Source organism: Emydura macquarii, unplaced genomic scaffold (assembly GCF_026122565.2).
Source record: "Emydura macquarii macquarii isolate MOO-44397 ecotype Brisbane River unplaced genomic scaffold, CSIRO-AGI_Emac_v2 contig_2994, whole genome shotgun sequence".
NCBI classification, from domain to species: domain Eukaryota; kingdom Metazoa; phylum Chordata; order Testudines; family Chelidae; genus Emydura; species Emydura macquarii.
The window spans coordinates 3,689,286-3,707,667 of NW_027133131.1; the positions used below are offsets into that span (position 1 = coordinate 3,689,286).

The 18,382-nt window shown below is 45.0% G+C and overlaps 2 protein-coding genes across 4 annotated transcripts; one reads left to right on the forward strand and one right to left on the reverse strand.

Annotated features, from left to right (window-relative positions):
- The first annotated feature begins 1,541 nt into the window (after positions 1 to 1,541).
- Positions 1,542 to 7,000, forward strand: DAZAP2 (DAZ associated protein 2). The gene is made up of 4 exons (XM_067529548.1): positions 1,542 to 1,679; positions 3,936 to 4,057; positions 4,811 to 5,053; positions 5,609 to 7,000. Exons 1-4 carry the CDS (start codon positions 1,667 to 1,669, stop codon positions 5,735 to 5,737), a joined length of 507 nt encoding a protein of 168 aa, XP_067385649.1. The 5' UTR covers positions 1,542 to 1,666; the 3' UTR covers positions 5,738 to 7,000.
- A 628-nt stretch (positions 7,001 to 7,628) lies between these two features.
- On the reverse strand, positions 7,629 to 18,155 carry SMAGP (small cell adhesion glycoprotein). Of its 3 annotated transcripts, none has more exons than XM_067529550.1 (4): positions 18,080 to 18,155; positions 11,851 to 11,945; positions 10,375 to 10,452; positions 7,629 to 8,694 (listed from the first exon to the last, which is right to left on the reverse strand). In XM_067529550.1, the coding sequence occupies exons 2-4, from the start codon at positions 11,882 to 11,884 to the stop codon at positions 8,525 to 8,527; spliced, it is 282 nt and encodes a 93-aa protein (XP_067385651.1). In that variant the 5' UTR covers positions 11,885 to 11,945; positions 18,080 to 18,155; the 3' UTR covers positions 7,629 to 8,524. The 3 variants fall into 3 exon arrangements, with proteins under 3 accessions (XP_067385651.1, XP_067385650.1, XP_067385652.1); XM_067529549.1 differs by lacking the exon at positions 18,080 to 18,155 and adding an exon at positions 16,170 to 16,527; XM_067529551.1 differs by lacking the exon at positions 18,080 to 18,155 and having other exon boundaries at positions 10,375 to 10,449; positions 11,851 to 12,413.
- Between the last annotated feature and the right edge of the window lie 227 nt (positions 18,156 to 18,382).

An 18,382-nucleotide genomic window follows, 5' to 3' on the forward strand; every position in this document is an offset into this window, starting at 1 on the left:
GATGCAAGTGGGTTTCACCTCTGGGTTCTGCAATCACCGTGAAGGGAAGATTTGGGGCCATTTGTGCGGGATCATAATTCCTGAGTGAGTCCCACGAGGGTGTGTGACGGGAGCCTGCGGAATAATGCAGACACCAATTTCTTGTTAGAACAGCGAAGAGGGTATATTTTAAAATAACTAACATAGCCCAAAGCTCAGGCCAAAATAACTAATAAAGCATTAGCTGGTGTTAATGAACAGAACTCACTCCCTGATGAAATTTTACCAGCCTTAAGGCTTAATTAAATTTAAAAATATTTGGAGGTTATCAGATGTTTCCATTGATCTTTTATGCATGAATCTAGAAGCTGCTGCTTTTTGAATGTCCAATTCAGAGGGGTGGGAGGGAAGGCTATGTGGATTTTTTTTTCCAAGTTTGCTCATCTGCCTGTTTAAAGCTCTGCACTATATCGAGGTTCAGGCTTTCTATGCTCCAAAGAGGTATTGCCTGAGACTGGGATTAAATGAAAGGGTTGCATGAACCAGCTGGGGTAGAATTCATTAGGGATAATCTTCAAAGTTCTTTACAAACATTGAAGAATTGAGTTCATAACTTCATTTTATGGTGATACTAACCCTGTTTTCCCTATAGGGAAAGTGAAGCACAAATTCATAGATTATAAATCCTGAAAAGATCCTTATGATCGTCTAGGGCGATCTCCTATAGAACACAGGCAGAAAACTTCAGCCAGTGATTCCTGCATCAAGCCTGTATCGTGTGGTTGAGCTAGAGCCTAGCTTTTTAAATCATCCAGTCTTGAGTCAAAGATTTCAAGGGATGGAGAATCTGCCTCATTCCCTCGGAAAGTTATTCCAATGGTTAATTACCCTATTTAATATGTGCACCTTAATTCTGGCCTGAAAATATCTAGTTTAATTTTCTAGCCACGGACGCTCATTTGCTAGATTAAAGAGGCCCCTACTATCAAAAATCTTCTCCCATGTCGGTACTTATGTGGGGAGAAAGAAGAACCCCCCACCACTCCTTGGCTGGGATAAACAGCCCCCCCAAACCCCCCACCCCTCCTTGGCTGGGATAAACAGCCCCCCCAAACCCTCCACCCCTCCTTGGCTGGGATAAACAGCCCCCCCAAACCCCCACCCCTCCTTAGCTGGGATAAACAGCCCCCCCAAACCCCCCACCCCTCCTTAGCCCTCCACCCCTCCTTAGCTGGGATAAACAGCCCCCCCAAACCCCCAAGCCCCCCCACCCCTCCTTGGCTGGGATAAACAGCCCCCCTGGAATCCCCGTTGTCTAGGATAAGCGGCCGCCCCCATTCCCGTCTCCTAGGAGTCCAGCCAGGGGCGGGGCTGTCTGCTCCCACCCAGCACCAGCAGGGCCCGACCCTTTAGAACGGGGCTGGGGCTGGGGGTATCGACCCACCCCGATCCGCATAGGCCACGCCCCCAATGACCCCTCTCTCTTTCCCTCCTGCAGGACCCTGGCGCGACGCCGTTACGTCACGACGCCGTTACGTCAACGTCACACGCCCTCTGCCCTCCCTCCCCTCCCCTTCCTTCCCCAGCGCCGCAGTGACAATAACAAGGAAGTGAGCGGAGCGCACAGACCCGGAACCGTCCGTAGCGAGTCCCCCGCGCCAGAGCCGAACCGGAGCCAACCGCCGCCATGAACAGCAAAGGCAAGGGCGGGGGAGGCGGGGAGTATCTCCGCCACTCGCCGGGCCTGGCGCGGGTCCCGGGGCGCGGCCCCTTTAAAACTGGCGTCGCCGTCGGTTACCGTGAGGCCGAGGCCCTGATGGGCGGGGAGTCCTGGCCAGTGGGGGCGGGAGGCGGGAGCTCGGTTTCCATGACGCCGCACGCCTGGGCCTAGGCGTTAACCCCTTAGCTGCCGCACGGGCGGGTTCCAAGGCCTGGGTACTTCCCAGGCTGGGGGAGGGGGGTCGCCACTGGGGTTGGGTGGCCTGGAGGTGGAGGGGGGGAAGGGATGCGGGGAGGGGGGGGGGGGGCAATAGTTTTTTTTGAGGGGAGGCTGGAGTGGGTGGAAGCCACTTGGGTTGGGTGATCTGGAGGTGGGGGAGGGTGAGAGCATCGTGCGGGGGAGGGGTGCGGGGGAGGGGGAGGTTCAGCCCCATGGGGGCGTGTTCTGGGGCGGGGGGGTGGTTGCAGTAGCTAGAGGTAGTGGGGGCAGCTGTAGGTGACGATAGTTGTGAGGGCAGCGGGGGGGATGGGAGGGGTTGAAGGTGGTTGGGGCGAGAGGCTGAGGACAATCGTGGCGGCTCCGTGCTGTCTCGAAGCAGCAGGGAGCTTATGTTCAAGGGCTGGATCGACCGTGTGACACACGAAACCTGGATTTACGGACTCCGAATCCCTGCGATGTGTCACGAGGTGTCTCTCTCTCGCCTGCTTCCTGTAAGAGACGAGCTGCAGTGGCTGCAGGATGGCGCTGTGCCACAGCAGCACTCTGGAGGCGGACCCGACAGCCGTGGGGGAGGAGATCGGGGTAGCGCTGGGGTCCGGGACATGGATGTTGGTGGGTGGCACTGGAGGGGCTAACGCACATTTGTGCATCTGCAGCTGATTGTGTGTTTGCTATTTGCATTGGGTAAGGTGAGCTGCTGGCCTTTCTAGAGGTATCACGATCTTTAAATCACTTCAGGAATCTTGGTCACTTGCCATCACCAAAGCTGATTCTTTTCTCTTAATTTTCCTTGGGGCAGTGGCTCCCTCTGGTGTTGGGTGCTCTCCAGTGGCTGGGGTATGGTGGGGATGAGCATCTTACAATAACTTGAGTAGAATTCAGGTTATAAACCCTACAAGGTCACGTTTCCCCCACCCACGTTTTTTTCTTTAACTTATAGAAACATTGATATTGGCATTAGGTTTGGTAGAGCTTTCAACAGTTATTACAAGAGTCCATCTTTGACCTGATGGTAACACATGAAACCCAGACCACCCTGATGGTGACATGTGAAAGCCACACCTCCCTGCCATTGCTCACTATCTTACATGCAGCTGAACAAATACACAGACATTATTTATTTTAAATGTGATATTGATCTTATTAGAAAAAACAGTTTAAAAACAGACCATAGAGCCAACTGCAGTAAGGATTAATAGATAATCACTTCAGAATTTCACCAAGATGTTAGGCAGGATTTGCTATCCGCGTTCACTTTAAGAGCAATGCTATTATACAGATACTTACGCTTGATATATTAGGAAGCTGGTTCTCTTTTCTTCTGGGGATTATATCTGTTTCTCACTTCAGCGTGTGCTATGCCCCCTCTCTTTTGTAGAAACCAAGTATTTTTCTATGAACTCTGCCTTCTGTGACTTGAGGCACATGGAGTGACAGGATTTAACCATAAAACATTAAGATCACTAGCAGCTGCTCTTTGGAAATTGCCCTTATGATAACCTAACCTATCAGTAGCATCAAATGATACAGGATCTAGTATTGATGTCCTGGTAGTTGTCCTAGTTCTGTGGCAGTGAGTCAAAACTTCATGACTTGCAAGTCTGAGCACTGAAGTGCCCAACTCTGAATAAGGTGGTTTGTCAGTAAGGTCTGCACAGAGAGGTAATTTAACTTTGCAGTAGCCTAATTCCTTTAAAGGATTTTAACAATTAGTACAGAAATTATTTTTTTGCTTTTAATTCCAACCAGAGTATTAAGTATTGACTGAACATGACTGACTGGAGTTTACTCAGTACCTGACATAGAGCTAGATTCCTGCAGTTGCAAGCAGGGCATTCCCTTCCCGCTTGTCCCCTCTGCCTCTGCTTATTTGTGTACAAACATCTGTGGTTTTAATCCCTTGTGATCCTTTCTCTCAAGGATCTCTAAAGAAGGGTTTTCCATAAACTCAACTTCCTGTCTCATTTCCACAATGGCAGTTCTGTTAACACTGACTGAATTCTCTTCTGCCTCTTAGGTCAGTATCCGACGCAGCCATCCTACCCAGTGCAGCCTCCTGGCAATCCTTCTGTGTACCCACAGACAATGTCTCTTCCTCAAGCACCGCCTTACACCGATGCACCTCCTGCTTACTCCGAGGTACACAATATGTCCTTTTTGTATTCTTGCTCGACACCCGGAAAGTAAACCAGAATGGGTTATAAATGAACACTTAATCCCTGCATTTCTGTTAGCCTGGAATGACCATTTGCACTTCACAAGACTAGGGTAGCAATCAGTCTGGCAGCTCTGTCTAGTGAGAAATCTGCTGGGTTAGGGAATGCCATTCTGATTAGTAATTAGAAAAGCATGCTCTATGCACTTTGAAAGCTGTTCCAGGTTTCAAAATCCTTCTCTCTCTCTCCCATCTTCAGAAATCAGTAAAGTATTAGTAGCTTTGGCTAAATGCTCAAGTGTAATAGTCAGTAAAAATGAATTGACATTGAATTCTGACAGAGGCTTCATGTATGGGAAAAAAACCAATGTTTCTGTTCTGAAATGGGAAAAAATACTTGCTCTGTGATCTGGCTGAAATCCACAAATAACATTTCCTTTACCAAATGCATTTAAAATGCCAGAAACTTTAGTCAAAGCTTCCCTTGGAGTTGCTAACAGAGCTAACTTGTGTAGGGAAAAGCCAGTAAGATGGTGTCTCCTGGACTAATGCTGGCAGACAATTAGGAAGCACCATGCCTCAAATTGGCATAATCTGAACAAACCCTTCTCTCTCTCCAGATGGAATCATGCTTTCAGGGAAGGGACTACCACTGTACTTGGGAGAGAGTGGCAGCCTTAAGTAAATGGCTCTGGGGCGAGGCAAATTGTATAACTTCCTTGTGTTTCTCGTTGTAGCTCTATCGTCCAAGCTTTGTGCATCCAGGGGCTGCCACCGTACCTACTATGTCTGCTGCATATCCTGGTACTTCTCTGTACCTACCCATGGCACAGTCTGTGGCCGTTGGGCCAATGGGCTCTTCAGTTCCAATGGCATATTATCCTGTAGGCCCTGTCTATCCTCCTGGGTCAGCTGTCCTTGTTGAAGGTGGTTTTGATGCTGGAGCGAGGTTTGGGGCTGGTGCCACTAGTAACGTTCCTGTAAGTATAAATGTATTGTGGAAATGATGTATGTCTCACTTTCAGAGTTACATGGGAGGCTGGCAACGTAGGCAAGAAAGGCTATCCCTTCAGATGCTTGTGTCTGTTTTTAGGAACAATCAGCTGCTGGTAGAGAACTGGTGTGAGCAACCTGTGCTATAGAATTTAAGGTGTTCTGTGCAGTCTTTTTATGCCATCACATCTCTGCTTTGGCTTTGGTGTGGAAGCAAAAAGCCAAGGCAGCATTCCTAGCCTTAATTCTTTCCTATCCTGTTGCCTCACCACTTCTGTCCTTCTATGAAGGGAGCAGGGATGACTCCTCTATTAGTTCAAACCAGGTGATCAGGGTGTTTGTTGACCATCTGTTGTGTCCTGTTATGTCTGATCATAGTTCAGTAGCTAGCTATTGTTGGTGCGTTGTTGGCAATTATTATTCTGTGTTACAAAAGGGAGTGCCTGGTTCACTGTAATCCAAGACATTTTAGCTACCAGACTCAGCTGTCAAGGTAGCATTGTCCTCTGATCCTCTTAACTAGTCCTCTTTTTGTCTTTCAGCCACCACCTCCTGGCTGCCCTCCCAATGCAGCCCAGCTGGCAGCCATGCAGGGTGCCAATGTGTTAGTGACGCAGCGGAAGGGAAGCTACTTCATGGGGGGCTCAGATGGTGGCTACACTATCTGGTGAAAAAGGGGCTATGTTTGTTTAAGGAAAGACATCACATACTGTCAGCACTTCTCACAATGTAACTGCTTTAGTCATATTAACCTGAAGTTGCAGTTTAGACACATAATGGTGGGGTGTCTTCCTGGTGCCCAACCCTTCAGGCACTTTTAAAACTTAATAAGAAACCATGTAATGGTAGCAGTGCCTCTATTAAAGAGGGGTTAATTCATGAAATGAATGTGAGCTAAGCAGCCCTACAGATCTTCCTTTAATTCCACTGGAGTAATACTGCAGCACTATCTCTTGGCTTTTATTAATCAACTGTCTATACATTTTTTTGGAGGGGGGGGGTCGGGAGGAGAAGAAAGAAATCTGACTTCAAAGTAACAAACTATAATTCTTGCAGATCAATCTCAAATCTGTTGCTTATCAATAGGATTGAGATACATGCATCCTCTTTCTCCTTCCATAGAATCAATGGTGCTGGATAGAATGCCAGTCATTAATTTCCCTGGTGGCTACATATTAGAGGACACCTAGGGCTTTTTCTCCCTTGTAACTTCACAGTAGAATGGATCCCTTGAAGCACTCTCTGTGCTCACATTCGCTCTTCATTTTTCTCCAGGAAGGTATGCAGTTAGGGTGTGACATGGGACGTTCTTTTTATACATTCCCAGTAACGTTGGGACTCCTTTGCACGTTGAGTCTAATCAGAGCTATGCTTTGATGGCTGAAACACAGTGCAACTCCTGTTCGAACATTTCATTAAATGCGAACTAGACATTTAAAACTACAGCTTAATAACAAAACCACATTTTAAAAGCAACTTGGTGTCTTGGCAGCAAGACTTAAGGCTATTACTCAGAACAGAGAGACGGGTTTCCATCTGTGTAGCAACTGTCAATCAACACACAAGTTAGCTTGGTGAATGGCTTGTTTTATGAATGCATACTTTTAAAAATGACTTGAGTATAATGAAGTCTTATTAGGGTTAAGAAGAATATTTCAGGGATCCTCAATCTTTTGGTTTTTGTTTTATGAAGAAAAAAAATCAGATTTGATGAATATATTTTATCTTGAGGTTTCAGTTGAATCTAAATCTCTGTATTGTATGTCGTATTCAGCCGTACAACTGACTGTTATGGAAGTTCAGCATTATGTCTCTCTCTGTATACACTGTGGTGCACTTAACTTGTGGATTTTTTTTATACTAAAAAAAGTAGAATAAAGACTATTTTGAAAATTTGAATAAAGTGACAAAGTTGCATTAGACCTCACAAAGAACTCCTGACTGTTGCACAGCTTGGTTTTTGTTGTTGTTGTTGTTTTTTTTAAAGGCTTGCATCCTGTCTCCTGCCTTCTTGCAAACTTCATCTTAAATAGATTTTGTGAAAGGGGAACTGTGCTTAAACTGCAAGGAGAACCCTGTAGATCTCCTGAGAGCATTTCACACTAGTCTTAACACAGGGAAGGAAGAAAGGAAAGAATGAAGTTGAAATGTGATTGGATTGTTCTGTTTTTGAGGATATCACAGAATTGCATGATGGGTAAGTGGACTTGCGGTACAATAGAGGGTCATGCTAAACTGAAGGACTTCTTAGTCTCTTGGAAATGGTCATACCGCTTCAGAAGCTAAGCAATACAGGGCATATCGAGTCAGCTACAGGGGTCAGCCAGTTAACTCTGTAGGGCTAAAGCAACCATGAGGGCATTGTAGTTTCAGGTACCCTTTTTTTAATCCCTACAAATAATTATTGCTGATAGAGGCAAAGAGCTTTGAATTTTAGTGCTTACTTCATCCTAAAATCATGTAGCTTGCCCTAAATATGGGTGTGTTTTTCTTTTGGTAGAGGCACTAGTGACACCAAAACAAGGCACTGTGCTAAACAGTGATATGACAGCCTGCACCATATAAAGGCATGACTTTATTGTGCTGAGTGACTTATTTACATGAAATAAACTGCACGTCTGACTGCTTGTAAGAACATAATAGGAATTGTCATACTTAGATCAAGGATCTGTCTGGTCTCAGACAGTGGCCGGTCCCACATGCTTCACATCAAAATGCAAGAAACCCTGTAGTGGAGAATACTGAATTAATCTGCTCATAAGGCAAGTTTCTTTAATTGGCTTCCATCAGCTAATGGCTGTCCTCATTTGAGAGGCAGTGTGCTCCAGGGGATAAGACACTAGCCTGGAAGCAGGATCCCTCGGTTCCCTTCCCAATCTGCCACTGACTTGTGTGACCTTGGGTAAGTCAATTTCCCTGTCTGTGCTTCCAGTTCCCCTCCCACCTCATGGCCTTTTCGACTAAATTATTTGGGGGCAGAAACTTACTCTAGACAATTGTACAGAGCCTAGCACATGGAGGCCTCTAGGCACTATTGTAATACAAATAATAACTAGATTAATTTTAGCCCTTAATCTATTCCCCCTTCCTTTCAGCAAGCCTAATGTTCTTTGCTTGAGGGGAGAGAAACTCTAGACACTTAACTGTTAGTCCATATTACAAACCAGACAAAGACATGCATGTGAACATTATCATTGCAGCTGGCACTTTAACGGTGTAGTGCTTTCAACCTGATCACCTCTTTCATAAAATGGGAGATCCTTGCCTTCAGTTTAACGATCATTCTACGCAGCAGAACAATGGTTAGCATCGTGCATGTGTTACACTTTTCCTTCTTTGATTAACGTAATAAATTAGCAGAAAAAAACCCAATCTTTAGAGCCCAGAGTCCAGGAAACATGGGCCACTTAGTGTCAAACCTGAGTCCGGGTTAGAAGCTGTTAGCCATGCTGAATGGGTTATATAAAATATTCCTCCTTTTCCTCTTTGGAAGGGAGGTTCTCCAGCTGTACTGACACATCTGCCTCTGGTTGCTCATAGATGCGGTAGGTACCTTTATTCTTGTACAGGTATATGATGATCACTACCAGGACTGTCAATAGCGTGATGAAAACCAATGTGATGACACCTACCAAAGAAGAAGAATAAACCAGATTAGGATATGGCCTTGCACAGGTCGGCATTTAGCTGCTCACTTATAAATCTGCTTGCTCTGTAATTGTACTAGCATTGGTCATAAGAGCAGCAGAACAACAGGGGATGCAAGCAGGGCTGCGTTTATTGCAAAATGGGGAAAATGGCATAAAAGTTTATATTGAAAAATAATTCACTGGAGGAGACAAGAAATAGGTATCGAGTAACACAGCGGTTAGAGTGCTAGGCTGGGACTTAAATCTAGATTCAGTTCCTTGCTCTGTCACAGACTTCATGGGTGACCTTGGCAAGTCACATGGGCCAGTTTTTTTCAAAAGTTATTTGGTACCTAAAGATGCAGACTGAAAAGCCCACGAGGTGCCTAGTTGTGGGCACCCAAATACCTTTCAAAATCTGTCCCTTATTCTCTGTGAGCCTCTGTGAGCGGTGCTCAGATACTATGCCGAGGCAGCCCATATAAGTACTGTAGAGTCATTTACTATATTCACGCATGGGTGTGGGGAAGCAATGTGCCTGGGAACTGCACAGGAAAAGACTTGGGTTTCACTTCCAGCTCTGCCACTGACGTGTGGTCTTGGACCTGCTGCTCAACTTTTCTATGCCTCGAAATAAGGATAGTAATCTCTAACTTGCTGTTGAGAAGCTGAAATTTAATTGATGTTTGAGAGCTTCAGAAGCAAGATGGATTTGTCATGGTGTCTAGAAATGATGTAGGACGCTCTCCTCTTTTCCTGATCTTTAAATAGAATAGCTTATGGAATATTCGTAAAGCAGCTGAGATGTATGCTAAGGTGATAGCAAAAACAGTTTATCAGTCCTGGTGTTGGTGACTGCTGGTCTCTTTGTTATGGGAAGTTACTCCAGCGTTTCAGCCATTAGCAGGCAGATCGCTTTTAACCAGCAACTCAGTATACCCCGAAGAGATGCTTCAGACAACTGCACCTGCAGTGAAGTGTTACACTGGGGCAAACAGGTATTGAAGCAGCCCGTGACAAGGCTCGGAGACTGGTTAAGAGGCAAGACTAACATGGACAGAAATGGCATTGATTTGGTTGGGTGAGCAGCTCAATAAGCCATAGATTTTTCTACCTCCATTTACTCTGTTTTTTTCTCCCCTGTTCTGAACTATATCTTTTGTCTCCTCTCTACTCAGAACTGGGGCCAGATTAAATTCACTGCTGCTTTAGCTTCAAGTAGGCCATCTCTGGGGCCCAATCTAGAATGGTTCTCAGTAAAAGGGGACTGAGAGGATATTAAACTCCTCTGCCTGGAAAAATTCTGCTGCTGTCAGCTGGATAAGAGTGACCTAGCTTCAGGCACTGTTATCGCAGTTAACCCCTTGGGTAACAGGAGTTGGTGCGTTCCTGGCATGCATGTCTACACAGGTGGGTGCTGAAATTTTGTGCGTTACCTGGCAACTGCCAAGGTCATATGTATTGCAATAGAGCCCCTTGCTGCGGTGAAAAGAATAATTATTAATGCTTCCCCAAGGAAAAAAGGTGAATTCCTGTAAGTTGAGCTACTTTGACTAGCCTCTGTTTTACCCAGAAAGTGCAGACGTGTGTATATACCTATGTAGTATCGCGGTGAAGAACAGTGATGGCCTAGATGCTGATTGGGATCCATCAACTTTTAAGTGCAATTATAATCGTACCTGCAATGATACCCACACTGGCTTCCTCTTGGAGAGACGGTGTATTCATCTTCTTCAGAAAGGGGCTGGTCAGCTCTTCTTTACAATGCCAGGGGTCAAATTGGGGGTGGGAGGAGAAGAATGTGAGTGACAGTGTTATAGAAACATCTTCAAGGCACTTAGAATAAAGCCTTTAGAGGCATCTAGTGACACCAGCATAGATCTTTTGATAAGAATTGTTTACTACTGTGGGCTGAAAATTTTTCATTGACAATTTTTAGTCTGAAAATGCCATTTTTGGCAAAACCAGGGGTTTCTGTGCGTGTGTGTGAAATTGTATTGACCAAATTTTGTTTTGAAAAAAATTGGAAGAGTTTCAAAAATGTAAAAACATCCCAGTTTGACACATTTACAAAAAGCAAAACTTTTTGCTTTTTCACGTCAAAATGACCGTTTTGAAACTACTTCATGATATAAAAAATGCGAGAAATCCAAACAAAAATGATTTGACTTACCTGAAATAATTTTTTTCAGAATTTTTTTTTTTTTTTTTTTTTTTTTGCAAAATGAAAAAGAAAACCCTGAAATTTTGGATTTTTGTTCTAATTCAGGTCAAATCTTTGTTCTGAAAATTTCACTTGCTCACAGCATGGAAAATCAGTTTTCTGACCAGTTCTTGTTTAGCACAAATGAACCCTGGAATGAGCGTGAAGTCTGGAAATTTTTAAACTACTTGTTGATGTCCATGTGTAGCAGCCACTGCAGTAATGCGGCTGCTCAGCTATCCCCTTAATTAAATGATTAAAGCAGGGACCTTGATTAGTAGCCTGGAGGCAACCAATGCTTTTGGCCAAATCTTGTGGACTTTAATGGTGCAATATGCCTGTTTGAATTTGAGAGTTTTGCTCAGTTCAAAACTTCAAAGACATGGTTTAAAAGGCAGAATTGATTTAACAGCATCTTTCCCATCATTCTATGGCATTACATAATCAGGGTGCTTCCCTCCACACAGTTTTATAATGAGCAGCAGGAATGGTCTGTTGCTAGTTCTGTTCCAAAGTCTTTAAAAATTGTCTTACAAGTTCTCGATCTGAGACAATTTCTTCTGGCTACATTTTGCTTAAAGAAGGGGCGGGTCTCTTTGGGGATGTGGGTTTGTTTTTATGTGGGGCAGTTTAAAAGGGGTCTTTTAAACGGGGAAAAAATAGTTGCATGCACAGTGTGTGTGTGTGTGTGTGTGTGTGTCCCGCAATGTCTTCAGCAGTAGCAAATTTGCATCCATTTGATTCTAAGCACAAATGCGTCTACAGTTCGGCTTATTAACTTCCGCCTGTCCTGCTCAGATGATGTATCATAAGATGAAGAGGCAGGTTTATATGCGGTCTCATTTTGCATCATGCAGGAGATGTTGCTTTTCCTTGCAAGCTAGTAAACCAAGCCATGAATTACTGACTGCTTACCAGGTTTGAAACCTGCCAAGTGCTTCAGAGCTCATACCTGTAGGTAGAGGAGGTGTTGGAACAGCTGCCATAGATCTAGCTGAGTTGCAGGCGTTTTTATCCTTCGAAGTTAAATGTTAGGATCCTTTAGAACTACAAAAACAGCAAGAAAAGTGATGTTAGATTTATTAGTGTCTTACAATGGAAAGTGTAACTCAGCTAATTACGGTTATACTTATTTATGGTAGGATCTGAACTTTTGATCAGTCACCCAAGATCAAAAGCAGCTCTTGGATTGAGTAGAAAACAAGTTTAGTCTGATTTGTGCAGACCTCACTGGAATAGTTGAGCCCAGGGCCAACCAGGAGCAAGTTACGACAAGTTGGGGTTAGGAAAGCCCAGGTAACTCTCATGCATCTTCAGACAGGTCCTGTTCTGTGTGTGTGTTAGGGCAGGATCCAAGCAGAAAACTGATGAAGGGGGTAGGGGGAATTGTCTCTAGAGGTGCAATTAGTTCTCAGATTCAATTTAAGCACATATGGTACTTCTGGGGTGACTGGATGACCCGATTTTATAGGATAGTCCCAATATTCAGGGCTTTTTCTTATATGGCAGGGCTGGCTGAACTTACTGACCCCCCCCCCCAAAAAAACTCCCCTCCCTCCTGCGCAGAGTCCTCTAGCCCCACTACCCTGTTGCAGGGCCGAAGTTCTGAGCTCCCCAGCTCAGTCTGGTAGGCAGAGAATGGGGAGGCATTGGAGACTCCATGAGCCACACTTGAACTGTAAAAGAGCCACACGCAGTTCACGAGCCACAGTTTGGCCACCCCTGTTATATGGGTACCTATTATTCTCCCCTCCCCCCCCGCTCCCGATTTTTCACACTTGCTCTTTGGTCATCCTAGGCACTTTATGCCTTCAAAATGCTTTTCTTGCACTAATCAGTAAGTTCTTTGCAACTCTGTGCTATGCACAGCATTTTCTTTGTTACAGAAGGGACCCGTGAGGCACAGATAGGTTAAGGACAAACAGTGTAAATGTGGCCTTTGATTTTGGGGGCTTTGGTTTCAAGTGCTTCACAGGATGCTGGGCCTGCTTTTCAGGGGTGCTGTGTACCCCCTCAGCATCTGTTGACTTCATTTGAAATGGGGGGTGCTCAGCCCTTTGAAAACCAGGCCACAAGTGTGTCTAGATGGCCATTTTGGGTTTTTTGGATTCAAGGATTTGTCCAAGGGCACATAGTATCAATTTAGAATTTCTAGGCCCATGTTCATACCACTGGATTCAGGGGTTCTCAGTTTCAATTTGATCTTTGTCATCATCGTCACGATCATGAGCACTCTTGCCCCATTCCCTGGGTGGGTAAGTGCATGCATGCAAACAGATGGAACAGTTACCTGAGAACTCCTAGACTCTTATTACAAGATCTAGTAATTTGACAGGGTTTTTTTTTGTAAACTTGCTACATTTTTATTTATTGTCATGGGGATGTTCAGTTAATAGAATTGATTTTTTAAAAATCTAATAACTCAATCTCAGTGCATAATCAAACTCCTAAAAGGAAGAATAAGGCCTTTAACATAAAAAATTAAAGGGTTATAGACAACTGCCATGACCATGAGTAAGCTGAGATGTCTTACCACATCCTGCTACTCTGGAGTTTGTATTGCTTAATTCAGTGGTTCTCAGCCTTTCCAGATTACTGTATCCCTTTCAGGAGTCTGATTTGTCTTGCGTACTCATTTTAACTACTTCCTTACAAAATCAGACATAAAACGACACGAAAGTGTTACAGCAACTATTACTGAAAAATTGCTTACTTTCTCATTTTGTCTGTAAGAATTTTAAGTTAGTACTGACTGCACTGGTGTCTTTTATGTAGCCTGTTGTAAAACTAGGCAAATATCTAAATGTACCCCGTGGAAGACTTCTGCGTACCCCCGGGGTGGGGGGTGCCCCTGGTTGAGAACCAATGGCCTAAGTCCAAACATCTTGCTTATCAAAGTAGTAAGGCTTGGCATTCATTGTGCTTTTTTTCACATTTAAAAACATGATCTAAATAATTAAACATGTAGAAAACTCCAAGGGCTAATAGGCTGCACTCATTACAGTTGCTTGTAATGATTCTTCTCACATACCTTGTCAGATGAGCAGCTAGTCTATTGGCAGCACTGGTGTAAATGGCGGTTGCAGTTAGATCTTTGTGTATTTTATTAGGCAGGGCCAACCTTCGCGACAAGGTGTATATTAGCCAACGATTCGCCCCAGCACTTGCAATCAAATTGGCTACTGCTTCTCTACTCACTTCAGATCAAGTGACTCAGCTGCTGTGCAGAAACTGACCACAAGATGTCAGGACGAAATACATTTTCAACAGCCGTTCAGCAACACACAAATTGGGTCAGAGAAGTGTCCGACAGTTTCTACTTCAGCATCAGTCTTTGCAGTCAAAGCACCTTGTTACGTTAAGAGCATACGTCTTAAAGGCACGATGTACAGCCAAAAGCCCAGATGTTATCCATTGAAACAGAAAGAACTTTTAAGATCTAAATTAGTTTCCACTCTTTCCACTTTAATTTACAGTTTGTGGTTAACTTACAGCAAGACGGTATCTTTATCTCATTATCATCTTGTGTTTTCCCTGTAGGTGTTGTGTCCACCTGTTCTCTCATTTTATACCTGCCTTTTAAACGGTCTGGGGCGAGGACAGCCTTTTTGTTTGCACAGTGCCTACTACAATCACTCTGGGATCTTTATTACTGTTCTCTGTAACGTGGGAACACCTGGTCGACCTACACAGCCATGCAGGGGAGTAAAGGAGAGGAAGGCAGCCCTTTATATCCCACAGCTCAGGGCACAATGAAAGGGACGGAAACAGCCTGGTTTCACACACGTGTAGGAAAGGATGAATAACTCCTTTCATACGCATGTAGGTAGGCAGGCCCGGGCAGAATCTTCATGTGAAACCCCCACCTCCTTCCCCCCTGCCACTTCCTTCCGCTCCAAAAATGCATGAGCTGAGCCAGCATGAAATGAGAAGTAATCCACTGCTCCTGTAGACCAATGGCAGATTACTTCTGGGAACAAAGGAGAAACAGGGAATTAACTGTGACTTTGAGTCACAATTTGTCCCATGATCTGCTCTTAAAGCTCCGCTGTGCCTTACTCAGGCTAGACCGTGAGACAACCCACTGGCCCTTAATTTGGACAAGGGACACAGACTGGGTGCTTTCACTGACACTAGCTCGTTTCTCGCTAAGCTTTCACACTGTCCTCAGCACCATGGGCTAGTGGTGCAAGGTACAGCTGCAGACACTGCAGGGCAAACTTTTTAAATCCAGCCAAACTGCCTTTTTTATTGAATTAAATTCATGCAAACATTGCTGTAGTCATACATTTCATTAAACGTTTTGTCAGTGCCTGACTGAGTAAGCCGTCTGGCTTTAGAAATGTTCCCCCAGTTTGACATCAAGTTATACAGGTAAAATGTCATCCCTGATAGCGTAGGGAGTCAGCGCACACCTGAGCAAGTACCCAGAAAGTGACAGAAGTCTATAAAAGCCAAGAAAGGCAGCTGGTGATTTTCCAAGCCCCGCATGGTTCATAAAGAAACTGTAGGCTGTGCTTTAGATAGTGGTGTCTGCTAAGTGGATTGAAGATATTGTTTAGAAGAATGCCCTGAAATAAGTGCCTTTCAGCCACAGTCAGCTGATTTTTGGGGCAAGAATCTGAGGCAGGGATTTCAGAGAGGAAGAGGCGCTGCTTAGCGTGATGGTTAGCACAGACTGGAACATCTTGCAGTGGAGTGGTTATAATGAAGTATGAAACAGCTGGCCATAATTTCACTCTTGCATAATGATGGGCATTTTGCATGGACCCTCTTCAGCTGTGCACTGAAGCATACACACCTAACACCGTACATAGCTACAACAGCCACAAAACTCTGCTACAGAGCAATCAAGGGGCCACTGTGACCTGCAAACACGAACACCATAATGGAAAGACATTCTTCCTCGGGAGCGACCATCAGACAGCAATTAAAGGTAAGTGCACCATGTTTGCAAAGACTGGGGGAAATCATGGAAAGAAACCTTTATGAGCAGAACTGTAGCCTCTCTCTCATTGCTATAGGACTCCCCTGTAGTACTGGAGTGTCAGAAAGCATGATACCCATGTAAATCAGGGGAGTTAGGAGTGACTATGTATAATGCAGTCAGAGGGGGGCTGAATGAGACCCGGATGAAGCATGCATGCTCCCAGCTTGCTGGCTATGGAGTGAACCTCAGTGCAATCACTGGAGAGAAGAGACAGGTGCTATAGAAACACAAGATATTGCCGCACAACAGAGCCCCAGCAAGGGGTCTTGGGTTTACCTTACCAAGGTGCTGACTCAAACGGACCTCTCTGAAGCTCCAGTCCTGCAAGGTGCAGAGCACTCTCACCTTCCATTGACTTCAGTGGAACCAGTTCCTTGAGTACGGATTTGTAGGGCCAGTCTCGGCAAGGACGAACACCAGCCGCTCTGGGAAGCTAGCTCTGATTTTGGGAGACACTGTTCTCTAATGCTTGGTTCCTCTCCAGCCTTATTGCTGATTGGGTGTAGTTCCACAGCCAGTGACTCACTTCCCTAACAGTATGGATATTTACTAATCTATATTAAGTGTTTTTAAAGTGACGTGGTGTTGCAAATAGCTGTGCCTGTAACCAAGTTTCTGGGTTGCCGGCTGTTGCGAAAAAGAAACAGTTCCTCTGGAACCGAAACCAACTTTTTTTTTTTTTTGCAATTTTTGGCAATTGGAAAAGTAAAAAAAAAAAAAAAAAAAAAAAGGCATCCTGAGTTGAAGGAAATGTTGTATTTGCCCTAAAACATTTAGTTTCCAGGCATTTTTAAAATAAAAGGACAGGAAATCATTCACCAAGAGAAGGGTGATGGTGCTCTTGCCCATAATCATTACCCCACTGCTTAGAGCATGCAGCTGGGGCATAGAAAAGACATGTTTGAATCTGCTCTGGAGCAGGGACTTTGAACCCAGGCTCCCACCTCCTATGTGAGTGCCCTAACCATCTGGGTATAGGGCATGCTGGGGTCAGGGTCTCAACCTCTCCTGTTGGAGCTGTTCCACTTTATATCGATATTCATTGGAGCGGGGACTGGAACCCACGTCTTCCACCTCCCGGAGAGTCATTTTCTCTTTCTAGCCCCATTTGTTTTGCAGTAGCACCTGGGGCCCTGTCCTGGATGCCACAGAATCACAGAAGATTAGGATTGGAAGGGACCTCAGGAGGTCATCTAGTTCCTCCCCCTGCCATTGTGCTAGGTGCTACAACCAGAACAAAAAGATGGTCTCTACCCCAAAGAGCTTACTAACCACATCGTGCTGCCGGAGTCACGGCTGCCTACACAGTAGGGGCTGGATTGAGACCCGCACAATTCAGTTGTAAACAGCAATGTGACTATCAAACCCAGGCTAGATTCAAACCAGTTATCTAAAAGTGAAGGGTTCAATCTCTCGCCGCCAATGACTTTAGACAGCTAGTTCCCCCTTCTAAAGAATTTTCTATAACAAGTCCATCATATTGTGGCATGGTTTTAACTTCCGCTCTTTGTATTTTGCTGCATGCTCGGTTTCTCTTTCATCTGTTTACATGGGGAGGATTTTTCACTTCCTGCACGTTCTTAGGGAAGCCCGGTTAACAGTCCAACCACACTTTTGACAGTATTTTATAGAGTCTGCTGAATTGAAATTAAAATGTCAGCACAGCACCTTGCTAAGAGCTGATGCTGCCGCAGCTTCTAAAGGGAAACTTTCAAAGAGGAAGAGAAATGAAGGGGGAAGCATTTGCAAAAATCATCCCTACACTGCAAATATAGTCCAGAACTTGAAAACCCTGGGCCTGGACCTGTGATGTGCTGAGCTGAAGCAAGCTCCACTGAAAGTAATACCATTCAGGATTTGACCCAGTGGGCCGGATTCTCATAAGTATTAAGCACCCAGCAGCTCTCACTGAGGTGCCTAAATGGAAGCTAAGCTCTTTTGAAAAACTGTCTCTATGGGGGTTGTAGTAAAAATTCACCCCAACAAAGCCTTCCCCAGGGTCTCCATGGTTGGTCTGTCCCTTACTCCACAGACTATATTCAGACGTGGGGCTGGATTGGGAGTTGACTGACACCCCAGCTGGGCTGACATGGGTTATAAAGCGGATCAGAACCAGTAGTGTCAGCAAAAGTATGTCTCTGTCCCCAAAACAGAGCCAGGAACTATCCTATCAGAACCCACCCTCCCTTACCTGATACCACGCCATCAGAATAAAACGCTCCAGCAGCACCAGGTGGTTGCAGAGTTCCCTTCCACCTATTCTCACAGGGCTCCTGAAGCTGCAGAGAGGGGAAGGCGTTCCCTTCCTGCCTCACCTTTCCAGTTTCCCCGCATTGACGATAAAGGCACAGTCATCGCCTTGTTAACTCTTTGCTGGCAGGTGAGAGATGGACAGTCACATAGGAGAGGCCTCAGTTATAAGATTCCCCGTGCCCAACGACTGATGGATGCGCACTGCGGGGTCAGGAATTGTTCAGCATGGTGTCTTAATGGA